General features: G+C 41.5%; 1 protein-coding gene and 1 long non-coding RNA gene across 10 annotated transcripts in view; one reads left to right on the top strand and one right to left on the bottom strand.

The window, feature by feature from the left end:
• Positions 1 to 2,892: 2,892 nt before the first annotated feature.
• LOC121289926 lies at positions 2,893 to 4,158 on the bottom strand. The gene is made up of 2 exons (XR_005945673.1): positions 3,241 to 4,158; positions 2,893 to 3,054 (listed from the first exon to the last, which is right to left on the bottom strand). It is a non-coding gene; the product is annotated as an uncharacterized LOC121289926 (long non-coding RNA).
• Positions 4,159 to 4,338: 180 nt separating this feature from the next.
• letm2 (leucine zipper-EF-hand containing transmembrane protein 2) overlaps positions 4,339 to 13,603 on the top strand; it is a 39,739-nt gene continuing 30,474 nt past the window's right edge. For 2 of the 9 annotated variants that reach the window (XR_005945672.1, XM_041209911.1), the window contains exons 1-3: positions 4,339 to 4,513; positions 8,453 to 8,647; positions 12,490 to 12,562. Coding sequence is in view for 8 of the 9 variants with exons in the window: in XM_041209911.1 (XP_041065845.1) it covers positions 8,518 to 8,647; positions 12,490 to 12,562 (203 nt within the window). In the remaining variant the exon portion in view is untranslated. Of the gene's footprint in view, positions 4,514 to 8,033; positions 8,214 to 8,452; positions 8,648 to 9,396; positions 9,495 to 12,442; positions 12,563 to 12,966; positions 13,031 to 13,603 lie in introns of those variants that run through there. The other 7 variants (XM_041209912.1, XM_041209913.1, XM_041209916.1 and 4 more) reach the window with 7 other exon arrangements.

Here is a 13,603-nt window from a genome sequence, read left to right as displayed (position 1 = left end):
CACCAACCTGTCTATATTTCCTTGAAATCTATTGTTTTCCTCATCACAACTCTTAAAGGCTTTGTATCCTTTGCAAATGTTGAAATTGTGCCCAAGTCACCCAAGTCATTCACACATATTGTCTTATTCACCAGTTCTTGGTGAACCCACCTTCCTCCAGTCTGGAAAACAACTGTTCTCCACTATTGTACTTCCTGTCACTCAGTCAACTTTGTATCGATGTTGCCACTGTCCGTTTTGTTCCAGGGGTTTCAACAAGCCTGTTTTGTGGCACTTTATCAAATGCCTTTTGGAAGTCCATGTAAACCATGTGACCTTTATCAACCCTCTGTTACCTCATTTAAAAACTTAGCCAAATTAGTTAAACATACCTTTAATAAATCCGTGCTGCCTTTCCATAATTAAACGACACATGTTCAAGTGATGGCAGACAATTTCCTTACTTCCCTCAGTATCTTTGGATACATTTGACCTGCTCCTGGTAATAAGGACAGCCATCCTTTCAATATCTCCTTTTCTCAATTGTTTTTCGCCCATCCAGTATCTCAGCTGCTTCCTCTTTTACTGTGACTTCAGTGGTATTTTCTTCCTTAATAAAGACAAATGCAAAGAACTCATTTAGTACCTCAACTATGTCCTTGTCTCCATGCATTTGTCCCCTTTTTGATCCCAAAATTGGCCCTACCCCTCCTCTTACTACTCTTTTACTATGCATATACCTATAGGATATAGGATTTTTGGATTTCCTTTTACGTTAACTGCCAAACTCTTTTGATACTCCCGCTTTGGCTCTTATTTACTTTCTATACTTTCCCCAGAATGTTCTATATTCAGCCTAGGTCTCATTTGTATTATTAGCTTGACATCTGTCATATGCCTCCCTTTTTCACCTCATCTTACTCTCCATCTCTTTCATCATCTGGGGAATTCTGGCTTTGGTAGCCCCACCTTTCCCCTTTGTGAGAATGAATGCACCTTGATTGCACCTGAACCATCTTCTGTTAAAAAGTAGTCCATTGTTCCCTTCAGCGTTTTTCCTGCTGATCTTTGATTCCAATTTACCTGGGACAGATCCATTCTCATCTCACTGAAATTGGCTCTCCTCCAATTAAGTATTTTTACTTTAGGTTGCTCCTAGTCTTTTTCCATAAATAACCAAAAACTTATGATGCTATGATCACTATTCCCTAACTGTTCCCCTACTGACACTTGACCTATCTCATTCCACTGAACCAGCAATGCATTCTTCTACATTGTGCAGGAAATGTGCCGACTGATAAAATTATCCTGAATGCACTTCACAAACTATTACTCTCCTCTGCCCTTTACACTAGTGCTATCCAAGTCTACATTACGATAACTAAATGTACTACTCTATACTTTTTCCATCTTTCTGCAATTTCCTTGCAAATTTGCTCCTCCACCTCTTTCTTACTATTTGGTGGCCTATAAAATATACCCAGTAGTGAAATTGCACCGAGAATGCTTCCTAATTCAAACCAAATAGATTCTGTCCCTGACCCCTCCAGAGCATCCTCCCTCTCCAGCACTGTAATATTCCCTTTAATCAATACTGACATCCCTCCTCCTTTCTTTCCTCAACACCATGCATCTAGGAATATTTAGTGCCCAGTCCTGCCCTTTTCTGAGCCAAGTCTCCATTATCACCACATCATATTTCCATGAAGCTACCTGGGCCTGAAGTTCACCATCCTTATTTACCATTCTTTGTGTATTTCACTTTATTTAGACCTGTTCCATTCCATCTTTTTTTAAATTCTTTCATGGGATGTGCATGTCACTGGTAAGACCAGCATTTGCCCTTGAGAAGGTGGTGGTGAGTTGTCCTCTTGAATTGTTGCAGTCCATCAGTTCCCACCTAATACCATATCATTTCTTACTCTTGTGGTATCTGTCTTGCCAATTCTTCATGCACCTTTTTTTTCTCCTTTCTAATGCTACATCTTTGTGCCCATCCATCTTTCTTAGTCTGTGTAATTTTTCACAGTAAAATAGTTGCAAGGCATTGCTAAAATAAATACAAGGGTTCCACATTTCACTGCCCCCGGTGTCTGGTGTGTTATTTGATTTAAGGAAGGACAGCAGCAGCTAGGCTGTTTCAAAAATCTGGAATAAAAAGTCTGATCATGATTGTGAAATCATTGTCAATTGTCGTAAGAACCTATCTGATTCACTAATGTCCTTGAGGGAAAGAAATCTGCTGTCCTTACCTGGTCTGGCCTACATGTGACTCCAGACCCATGGCAATGTGGTTGACTCTTAAATGCTCCCTGAACAAAGGCAATTAGGGATAGGCAATAAATACTGATCCAGCCAGTGCCGCCCATATCCCACGAGCAAATAAAAAAAACCAGGGTGGGCAGGGTGGGCACAGGTGAAATCAGGCAGATTTCCCACTTCTAATGATTGCTATCCCGTGACTGGTACTGGAAATTCATGTTTAAGTGTTGAGTGAGGACAGAATCAAGATTGGTTGTGATTCCTTCTTAATCAAATAGGTAGTGACAAGCCACAGGTGCCCATAGAACTGTACCCTAAGCATTAATACTGGTGGGAGTGGGTGGGATGACTAAGAAGAGAGACTAAAAATGGGGAAAAAGAGACTGAAGAGAAATACATTGATGGTTATCAGACAAGGGAAGGAATGGGCTTTGTTAATGATCTATTGTGGTGGAATGGATGCTGCTGCTTACTGCCTAGACATACAAATGAAGAACAGTCACTTTAGAAATGCATGCCATAAGAACCTTCAGAGAGGAATGCAGGGGAAAAAAATCTTAGCATGAACAAAAAGATTGTTTTTTCTGTTTGTACTGAAGAAGATTCAAATAATCTGAGGCAATAATAAAAAAAATGAATTCACTCCAGCTGTGAGCGTTCCTTTTTAATATGAAATCCTTTATTGGCATTTCTCTCATATTTGGAAAGCTGTAATGCATAGGTTTCTATTAAATCCACTCGGAGCCCACAGGGCAACATCAATGTAGTTCAGTAATGAGAACACGCACACAAATCCACAGAGACTTACATTATCTGGAATACATAAAAACAAGACAATTACATAACAGTTAATTAACATTTTAAAAGATACACATAAATGCAGCACCAAGAACAAGACAAAGCAAGGATAAGATATGAGAGCGGGAAGCAATTAAATCAGCTATATAAAGGCCATTATACTCTTGTTCTAATGAACACATTCTGGGTTCTTCACTGTACCTGAAGCTTTGGCCTGGGCACAAAGTTCCTTGTGTCTGGATTCTGCTGAAATGATGAATTTCAAAACCGTGAACACATTCTGGAGCACAAGAAACACAAGATCGGACTTTACTCAGTTCCAAGTCCTGTTTCATGATTGGACAAATTTGGAAAAGCCTGAAGCTTGATCGGTAATGTAGTTTTGGAAAGTACAATGAGAGGGAGACGGGAAACAGCAAGATAGAGGGAAACAAACTAAAATGCTGCAAATAATGACCAGGTGAGGCAGCCTCTGCGGAGACAGGAATAACGCTTTAGTTCAATGACCTTTCGCTGGAACTGGGTCGTGCCATACATACAGTGAAAAGAGGAGAGATAAATTAATTTCCAGCCCTTGGGGCAGATGTATTGAAGAGCAGTGACTGTGGCAACGGGTGGCCAGAGATCACTTCACAACCGGTGTTGGAAATTTGTAAATTGACTTCAACATAAATTGTGAAAGCATTTTTTTTGGAAACGAGGGATGAAGCAATAGCCCAGGCTTTGTACATGTATGTTTATAATTGTGCAAACCACTAAATATTGGTGTGTGGCTGTACTTCATATTAACTTGGGGGAAATTAATTGGGATTATTGCACGTCCCACAACAATTTAACCTGCCATTCAAGTCGGGGAGAATTCAGGTGCGCAACTTCTTTGTACAAAGTACAAAAAAAAATTGCCAGCCTCCAAGGTAATGGCAACCAGGTAGGTACGAAGGAATATTAAAGGTTTGCACATCATGGACCAAATGATGTTGCTATTCCATGCAAACATGGCACTTGGAAACATCCTTGACCACCGCCCGCCTGCCGCTCAAGGATGGTCCGGAGGCCGAGGCCCGTCTAACCCCGCCCTTCGCGGGAACTTTATTTAGGTCATACGAGTGTCAATCTTCGCTCCGGCCTGGTCATTCGTGGTTTGAAACATCAATCAGTCGAAGGAGGCGGAGTCGTTGTTGAGACGCGGTGCGTCACGGTTGGTAAAGGGTGGGGGAAGGGAATCCGCGAGACAGTTTTGACGGTTTGTTTCTCCTGACCCACCCCCCCCCCCCCCCCCCCCTGCCTTCAGTTCCCCCAACGAACAAGATCCGTTATGTCTCGAGCCCGGCGGTTAGAGGGGGCGCGCGCCGAAGAGTGGCCGCGGGCGGCGCTTCGATCGGAAGCGGTTTTTTAAAGGACCTGCACCGTGGGGGACGGCAGTGGCTGGGGCGCGGGGGTGGGGGAGGGCGACCCGAGCCGGAGTCTTTTACCGGTGAGTGTGCGGCGAAATGGCCGATACTGTATTTTGGACACGCCCCCTCCCATTCTTCCTTTTGGGGTGGGAAGGGGGCGGAGTGCCCAAGTTTGTGGTTTCCATAGAAACTGCCAAAGCAGCGGAATGCCCCCTCCCATACCCAATTCTGCAGCGCCCTTTAAAGGTCAGCAGCAAATCAGAATGAGGGGCTGCTGTTAGTTCCAATGTCATTGCCTCTCACCATAATGTTTATATAAATTTTAGAATTACCTGCCTTTGCTTGACTGCATTTTGTATGTGTGTGTGTGGGGAGGGGTGTGCATTTTGTATATGTGTGTGTGTGTGGGGAGGGGTGTGCATTTTGTATATGTGTGTGTGTGTGGGGAGGGGTGTGCATTTTGTATATGTGTGTGTGTGTGGGGAGGGGTGTGCATTTTGTATGTGTGTGTGTGGGGAGGGGTGTGCATTTTGTATGTGTGTGTGTGGGGAGGGGTGTGCATTTTGTATGTGTGTGTGTGGGGAGGGGTGTGCATTTTGTATGTGTGTGTGTGGGGAGGGGTGTGCATTTTGTATGTGTGTGTGTGGGGAGGGGTGTGCATTTTGTATGTGTGTGTGTGGGGAGGGGTGTGCATTTTGTATGTGTGTGTGTGGGGAGGGGTGTGCATTTTGTATGTGTGTGTGGGGAGGGGTGTGCATTTTGTATGTGTGTGTGGGGAGGGGTGTGCATTTTGTATGTGTGTGTGGGGAGGGGTGTGCATTTTGTATGTGTGTGTGGGGAGGGGTGTGCATTTTGTATGTGTGTGTGGGGAGGGGTGTGCATTTTGTATGTGTGTGTGTGGGGAGGGGTGTGCATTTTGTATGTGTGTGTGTGTGGAGGGGTGTGCATTTTGTATGTGTGTGGGGAGGGGTGTGCATTTTGTATGTGTGTGTGTGGGGAGGGGTGTGCATTTTGTATGTGTGTGTGTGGGGAGGGGTGTGCATTTTGTATGTGTGTGTGTGTGTGGGGAGGGGTGTGCATTTTGTATGTGTGTGTGTGTGGGGAGGGGTGTGCATTTTGTATGTGTGTGTGTGTGGGGAGGGGTGTGCATTTTGTGTGTGTGTGTGTGGGGAGGGGTGTGAATTTTGTGTGTGTGTGTGTGGGGAGGGGTGTGCATTTTGTGTGTGTGTGTGTGTGGAGGGGTGTGCATTTTGTATATGTGTGTGTGTGTGGGGAGGGGTGTGCATTTTGTATATGTGTGTGTGTGTGGGGAGGGGTGTGCATTTTGTATATGTGTGTGTGTGGGGAGGGGTGTGCATTTTGTATATGTGTGTGTGTGTGGGGAGGGGTGTGCATTTTGTATATGTGTGTGTGTGGGGAGGGGTGTGCATTTTGTATATGTGTGTGTGTGGGGAGGGGTGTGCATTTTGTATATGTGTGTGTGTGTGGGGAGGGGTGTGCATTTTGTATATGTGTGTGTGTGTGGGGAGGGGTGTGCATTTTGTATATGTGTGTGTGTGTGGGGAGGGGTGTGCATTTTGTATATGTGTGTGTGTGTGGGGAGGGGTGTGCATTTTGTATATGTGTGTGTATGTGGGGAGGGGTGTGCATTTTGTATATGTGTGTGTGTGTGGGGAGGGGTGTGCATTTTGTATATGTGTGTGGGGAGGGGTGTGCATTTTGTATATGTGTGTGTGTGTGGGGAGGGGTGTGCATTTTGTATATGTGTGTGTGGGGAGGGGTGTGCATTTTGTATATGTGTGTGTGTGTGTGTGGGGAGGGGTGTGCATTTTGTGTGTGTGTGTGTGGGGAGGGGTGTGCATTTTGTGTGTGTGTGTGTGGGGAGGGGTGTGCATTTTGTATGTGTGTGTGTGGGGAGGGGTGTGCATTTTGTATGTGTGTGTGTGGGGAGGGGTGTGCATTTTGTATGTGTGTCTTTGTGGGGGGAAGGGTGTGCATTTTGTATGTGTGTGTGTGTGTGTGGGTGGTGACTTTCTCAAAATGTTTGCTGCAATAATATGACCAGCAGAAGACCATCTGGTGCACTAAGACCTGCCCCACCAGATACTGGGCTGTTTTAGTGCACCCTCAACTAGAGTATTTTTGCCATCTCCTGATAAATGCAAGGATTCCAATTCTTCGTTTCCAAACACTACCGTGATCATGCCAGTGCTGTCGTCGGATTTATTTTCTAGGTTCAGTGGAATGGGCCTGGACTCGCTGGAGTTCAGAAGAATGAGCAGTGATCTCATTGAAGCATATATAATTCTGATATGACTGGGCAGGTTAGAAACTGACAGACTGTTTTCCCCTTACAAGATACTGTAAAATTAGGAGGACGTAGTTTCAGAGTAAGGGGGATAGCCCTTTCGGAATGAGCTGAAGATAAATCTCTTGGAGTTATGATTGTTTTGGATCTCTCTAATTCAGAGGACTCTTAATGCCTAGCTATCATCAAGGCTGAGAGCCGTAGAGCTTTAAAGAAATCGAGACATATGGGGATTAAATGGAAAAATGGAGTTGAAGTTGAAGATCTTACAGATGACTGAGTAGGCTTGAGGGGTTGTATGGCCTACATCTGTTTCTATTTCATATGTTCACATTTTGGTACTACCAAGGCAGAATTTTGAAAAAATGTTTTGTGCGGAAAAATTATTTCCAAAGTTGGTTCATTTTCAGAAGTCCCCTCCTCACCTTAAAAAAAAAGTAACAATTGACCATTAGATAGCAGCGTTTGTGTTGTAGAAATACTTTAGATAGCATACCATGATAGAAATGATGTGCTATAACATGATAAATATGAAAATCTCATGACCGATGGAACCCAGTTTAAGCCCTGTGCAATACTGTGTGGGAAAGATCAAACTTCACCAAGTAACTGGAGATGAGCGAGGCCACACAGCTCTACAATCAATTTTTCTTTGTTTTAATCATCAAATCACACAACTCCGAAGGCAGCTATTGGACCCATCCTGTAAGTCTGCCAGCTCTTTTGTAAGAGCTATGCAATTAGTGCCACTCCCTTGCTCTTTTCCCAGAACCCTGCATATTTTTTTGTGTGCTGAAACATTGTTCCAGACTTGCCTTATGAGTCAAAACTTATTCACGATACCTTCTAAATATATGCAAGTCAACAGTAATGTTGTGCTGATACGCTTAATCTTTCACCAATAATTGTTCCATTAGTTGGTGTTTTAATTTTACAAACAAACTAAGTTTGGGAAGACAATTTTTTTGTTTCGCAATTCAAGTAAATGTTTCTTTGTAAGACGTACATTGCTGAAACCTAATGATGTCAACAGTGATAGTTTTTTGTAAGCCATATTTATGTTAAATAGTATCAGAGAGCTTTGGAAGTACTTTGGACAATGCTGATTGGTGTAATTTCAATAATGGTTTCATTATTAAACACCAGTCATTAAAACGAATTTTGCAGTGAAGAATGTCAGTTATAATACGCAATCTGGAAATTGAGTTATTTAATTGTTTGAATGCATTTAGTTCCAACACCTTTTGTTTAAAACTGTCAAGCCAGTATATTTTTAGAACCTGTTATGGAAATCAAATTTAAGGCAAGGAATTGTTTGTGAAATGAATCGTACCCTTGAAGTTGGACATACATTTTGAATCCAAGCCCTGCCAGTAGGGTGGTTCACCAACCGGATGACGTTGCAGCTTATCAACGGTTTCACCGTTTCTTCTTGAATTCTCTGACCCACAGTGCCATGACCTCCACCACAGGTAGGGCAAGGAGAGTCAGGCGGTAATGGTGTTGAAATAAGGACCGCCATTTTTACCCTTTGCTTTGAAGGAAACCTCAATTCTTTTTTCTAGTAATATTGTCACCCATTTTATTGACGTGTATCATGACTCAGAGTTGCTGTAGCCTTGAAGTGTTCGCCTTGACTCAGTTTTAAACTCTATTTGTTTATTTTTTTCTGTGTTGCAATCATAGTAATATGTATTTTTTTCTCTTGCAGATAATTTGCTTTAGAATGTAAGATTAGAGTTCAGCAAAATCTATAGTGTTCCTTATTGTGCGTGGATGTTATTACCCTACTTAACCAAGTTTGAGTCATCTTCTGTGAGAATTTTAAGGGGATACAGAATTGAATCCAGCACAAGTCTTGCATTCCGTTTTGAACCATATCATTATGGCCTAATACATGCAAAGCGTAAGTACATTCTGAGTCATGAACATGTGCTGAGATGACTGGTCTTTGTCTAAGCAACAATTGGAGTACTCCTGTTGCTCTTGACCCTGAGATAGAGGCAGAAAAAAAGAGTCAAGTTCCAGGAGCTGGTCACTAAGGACCCCTGCTGGGAATGTACAAAATAGATTTTGAGTGAAGAAACATTGAGGCTTGATCATGATTCACTTCATAGTCAGCATTCATTGTCAAAGCTCATGTGAATTGAGGAAGCACAGAGTAATGCAAGAAATGAGTGCTTCATAAATCAAGTGTGAAATTGGGATTTTGCCGCAAGTGGGTATTTGGTGCAGAGGAGGAAAGAGGTGCTGCTTTTTATTACCTCACCCAGTGAAAGTGGGCAGAGGTAATGCTTTTGCCCCTGTTTGTTAGTTAGTTTGTCTGTAAACAATATATCTCAAACACTAATGACAGATTTCAATTAAACTTAGTACACAGATAAGTTATGGCCCAAGGAAGTATTAATTTTTGGTGAAGTTACAGTTCTAGATGCTGCAATTTTTTAAAAGGCCCGTGAGCACTGGGAGATAGGACAAACTGACTTTTATTTTAGAATGTTGTGGATTGGCTCAGCTGATGTTTTGCAACTTAATACAGCAGTCAAAATGTGACCAGGGTTTTCTGTGCAGGTTGTTCGATCTGGATTGGTCTGAAGCCTCCACAGTGAGCTGGAAGCTCTTAATAAAAAGTGATTTATCTTTTCAACTTTGTAGTTACAGAGCATCAAACAAGCAGGCAAAAGCCTCAAGGAAGACCTGCATAATTGTAATAATGTTGAGCTAACACTGTGTGGCAGAGGTATGTGCTCTATGTGAGTACCCTCTTTACCTGTTTCAAACTGACTATGGCACCATAGTGTAGGATATCTTTCAAGTTGGGGAGCGAAAAACAATGTTGTAGGATAGGTGACACCATTGTCAGGGGAATGGATACCGTTCTCTTCAGCTGGGACTTCCAAATGTTGTGTTGCCTGCCTGGTGCCTGGGTTAAGGATATCTCTTCATGACCAGAGACAAACATGGAGTGGGAGGGTAAGAATCCAGTTGTCGTGATCCACATAGGAACTAACTAGGAATGATGTTCTGCTGAGAGAGTTTGAAGAATTAGAGTCCAAATTAAATGCAGAAACTCAAAGATAATCATCTCTGGGTTGTTACCTGAGATACTTGCCAATTAGCATAGGTTCAATCAGATTAGGGAATTAAATGCGTGGCTGAAAGAGTGGTGTGGGATGAAGGAGTTTCGATTCATCTAGCACTGGCACCAATGCTTAGCAAAGAGGGAGCTGTTCTGTTGGTATGGGCTCCACTGAAACCAGGCTGGGATCAATGTTGCGGCAAATTGTATAAACAGGGCCTTGAATAGAGCTTTAAACTAATGGGAGTATGGGGAGGGCTCTGGTGAATGGAGATTTAGAAATCAAAAGAGAAAAGTCAAGACAAAGAACAGTGTACTATGTGGATCAAGCCAAGCAGAGTTGGACAGGAAGGAATGGAGAGTTTAAGGGTAATAGTGCATCAGCGGATAAGATACATGCAGAGAAAAGCAGTAAAATAAAAGGCTTTTGATCTGAATTTGCAAAGCCCTGACAAAATATAGATGACCTAGTGGCTTAAATAGAGATATGTGGTTTAGATCTAAACACCATTAGAGAGACAGGATTACAAGCTGACCAAGATTGGGAAATAAATATTCCAAGGTACACAGCATTTCAGAAAGACAAAGAATGGAAAGGAGGAATGGTAGCCCTAATAGTAAAGGATGATCTAAAGACATCCCTGAGAAAGACCCTTGGCTCAGAAGATCAGAAAGTACAATCAATATGGGTGATTAGGAATAACAAGAGTTGGAAAATGCTGGTGGGTTTAGTTTATAGGCCTTCTAACAGCAGTTGGTCAGAGCATTGAAAGAGAAATTATTGGAGCTTGTAACAAATGCTATACACTAATTGTGGAGACTTTAATCTTCATATAGACTGGATAAGTCAAACTGGCAAAGGTGGTCTGGAAGATGAGTTTGTAGAATGCTTTTGTGACAGTTTCTTGGAACAATATGTTGTGGAACCAACCAGGGAAAAGCTACTTTAGATCTAATATTGTGCATTGAGGCAGGGTTAATTCGTAATATCACCATTAAAAATTTGCTGGGAAATAGTGATCATAATACCTCAATTTTGTTAAATCAGCACCTTTCTGTTGTACATGGGAAGGCATGTTGGCTTTTCATTTTTTTCCAAAATCCTGCTTTCTTATTATCAGCACTTACAAACTGAAGTGCCAACTTGTGATAAAATACCTCAAGCTGCAGCAGTCCTCCAGGAGCTTGCAAGTTTTCAAAGGCTAAGAATGGACAATAAATTGTTGGGTTTTCAATTTGTAGGAATTCATTACTCCTTAATTCACTCATTTCATAATGTGCAGTGTGACCTAAAATCACTGCTTCAAGATTTAAGGGCACACTTAAGTGTCTTGCCCCTCAATCCAATTATTGTCCTCCATGGCTGTTAAGTAGCATGCAGCATAGATCAACAGCCTGGGATCTTCCTGTTCTGAATTGTTGAGGCACAGTATAGGTTTTGTTTATCTACTGAGCTATTGGAAGAGCTTTATTTTACAGATGTTGTTTGGAAATAGAATGGTGATCTCAGCCAGGGCTGAACTGTTGAACTCTGTCCCCTCAAGTCAAATTGCCTTGAGATCTCTCCAGTAAGCTCATTTGACAAGTGTGGTGTGTGGGCATTGGTTGTGCTGGTTCGCAGTTGACTCGTCTACTGACACTACTGCCCAAATGTATATATGGAAATGTACAGAATGGAAAGGATTGTGGGTTCCCATGGAATGTAGATTAGCAAGATCCTACAAGACTGAACAGGGCACCTGTCCCTCTTCTTTCTCTTCTCCTCTGTTTGCCACAAAAAAAAGCAGTACAATTACTGAGCATGCATGGGAAAAGCCTGTCTGCATTTCTGGAGTATAAATATTTCTGGCTGTAATTTGTTACACAGTTTTGTGCACAGAAAAACATAATTCTTTATATATTCCTGAATTTGAGCAATGCTTGACATATTGGGGTGACTGACAGATCTTATTAAATTGGCATCAATCTCTATTTGAATGGAATTTTTACACATGAATTGTGTCTGTGATACAATCCAGCAAGAAATATTTATGATACTGGTGCTGACAGCGAATTGCTTCTAAAATTGCATCATCATTATTATTCCATCTGAAAACCAATTAGAAATAAATATCACAAACATTTTTACTACCTACTTTTTCTGCCCAGTCCCTCTTCTGATCCTGAAACTATTGACTCCTTAATTGGCATAGTTCATTGGCTGTTCTCCTGCATGCCATTCAAATGGGCATCCTTCATGAGTGAAGCCAGACTGAGAGTATTGACAGACTTTTTGGGAAAAAGGAGGGACCAGCAAAGCTGAGCACAGTTCTGTCCTTGTCTGACTTCTACATGTGTGTGTGTGTGTGTGTGTGTGTGTGTGTGTGTGTGTGTGTATATATATATATATATATATATATATATATATATATATATATATATATATATATATATATAGCAGGGGCTGATTATCAGGAATGGCACTGTTTCCATTCTGAACATAGCAACAATCGAAGTAATTAGAGCTTCGCTGTTTTGAACCAGAGATTGAACAAAGTCCATTAGGACTGTGGCTTTAAAATCATAAACTCGCATCTTACTTATTGAGATAAACATTGCCTAAACTGCATTTATATTTTCCAGATGTTAAATTTAGAAAATTGCAAGATTAATTTATTCTTATCATTAAGGATTACATACTCTACTTGCTGAAGAAATGGCTTATTTCAGCCAAAGCTTACTTACCTCTGTTGCCAGATCAAGGTAAGATGGTGAATCCTTTTTAAAAATTATATTCATGAGAAAATGTTAACCAACTCAAGATTTCAAAGTTGTATTCCAGCAGTATCACTGGTCAATGTCAGGACAATTAGTTTGCTTCAGTTTTGTAAGAAAAATGTCCTATGAAGCATTCATCTTATTAAAACCTAAATTTGATAATCCCTTCATCTGCTTGCTGAAATAAACAGATGTAAACATGATATACCCTCCCATTCCTTATACTTAAGAGATTCATAAAGAATTCATGTATCCATTCCTATCCTCCAAACTGACCAAGGTGTACATGATGACTGAATCTATGTTCCCAGTGCTGACAAAGGTGCACACATTATGCACAATAATACCTTCTCATCTCACCAGTTCTGACATCATATTTCATACCACAGGATGCAGTAGTGCAGGATATCGTCTTTTCCTGGTGCACAAATGGGGCAGGATGCATTTTACCATGTAAGTGGCAACATATCCACAATACATGATGGTATCATGTAAACAATAATGAGAAAAAACTACATAAGAGCAATATTGCTGTTGGAAATGGGAGCAGTTCCACTCCCCTGCACAAACAGGATCAATGTTGCAAAATTAGCCAACTTTTATTCATAGAATAATATGTTGTCTTCAAAATGCCTGATGGCTCAGCTGTTTAAGATAGTATGTATTAACTGGTACAGCTCAGAACATCCCAGATTTGTTTCCAGGTTGGTGCTGGTTGATAAGTTTACTTTGCACATTTCTGGGATGTCCCAAAATATTTCCTATCTAAGAAGTAATTTTGAAAATGCAGCAGCAGTAAGTTTTACACTACATGATCCCACAGATAGTGATGAGGTGCTTGACTCGGCTTTGTAAAAATTCATTCAAGGGTTATATGTGTTGATGGTGGGGCTTGGCCAGTTGCTGCAATGCCTCTTGTAGATGGTACACACTGTTGCCACTGTGTACTGCTGGTGGAAGGAGTAAATGTTTAATATGGTGGATGGGGTGCTGATCAAGTGGGCTGTTATGCCCTAGATGGTACTG

Source organism: Carcharodon carcharias, chromosome 17 (genome assembly GCF_017639515.1).
Source record: "Carcharodon carcharias isolate sCarCar2 chromosome 17, sCarCar2.pri, whole genome shotgun sequence".
In the NCBI taxonomy this organism is placed as follows: Eukaryota; Metazoa; Chordata; class Chondrichthyes; order Lamniformes; family Lamnidae; genus Carcharodon; species Carcharodon carcharias.
Note: the sequence above shows the minus strand (reverse complement) of the source record. Positions and strands in the feature narration are given on the sequence as shown.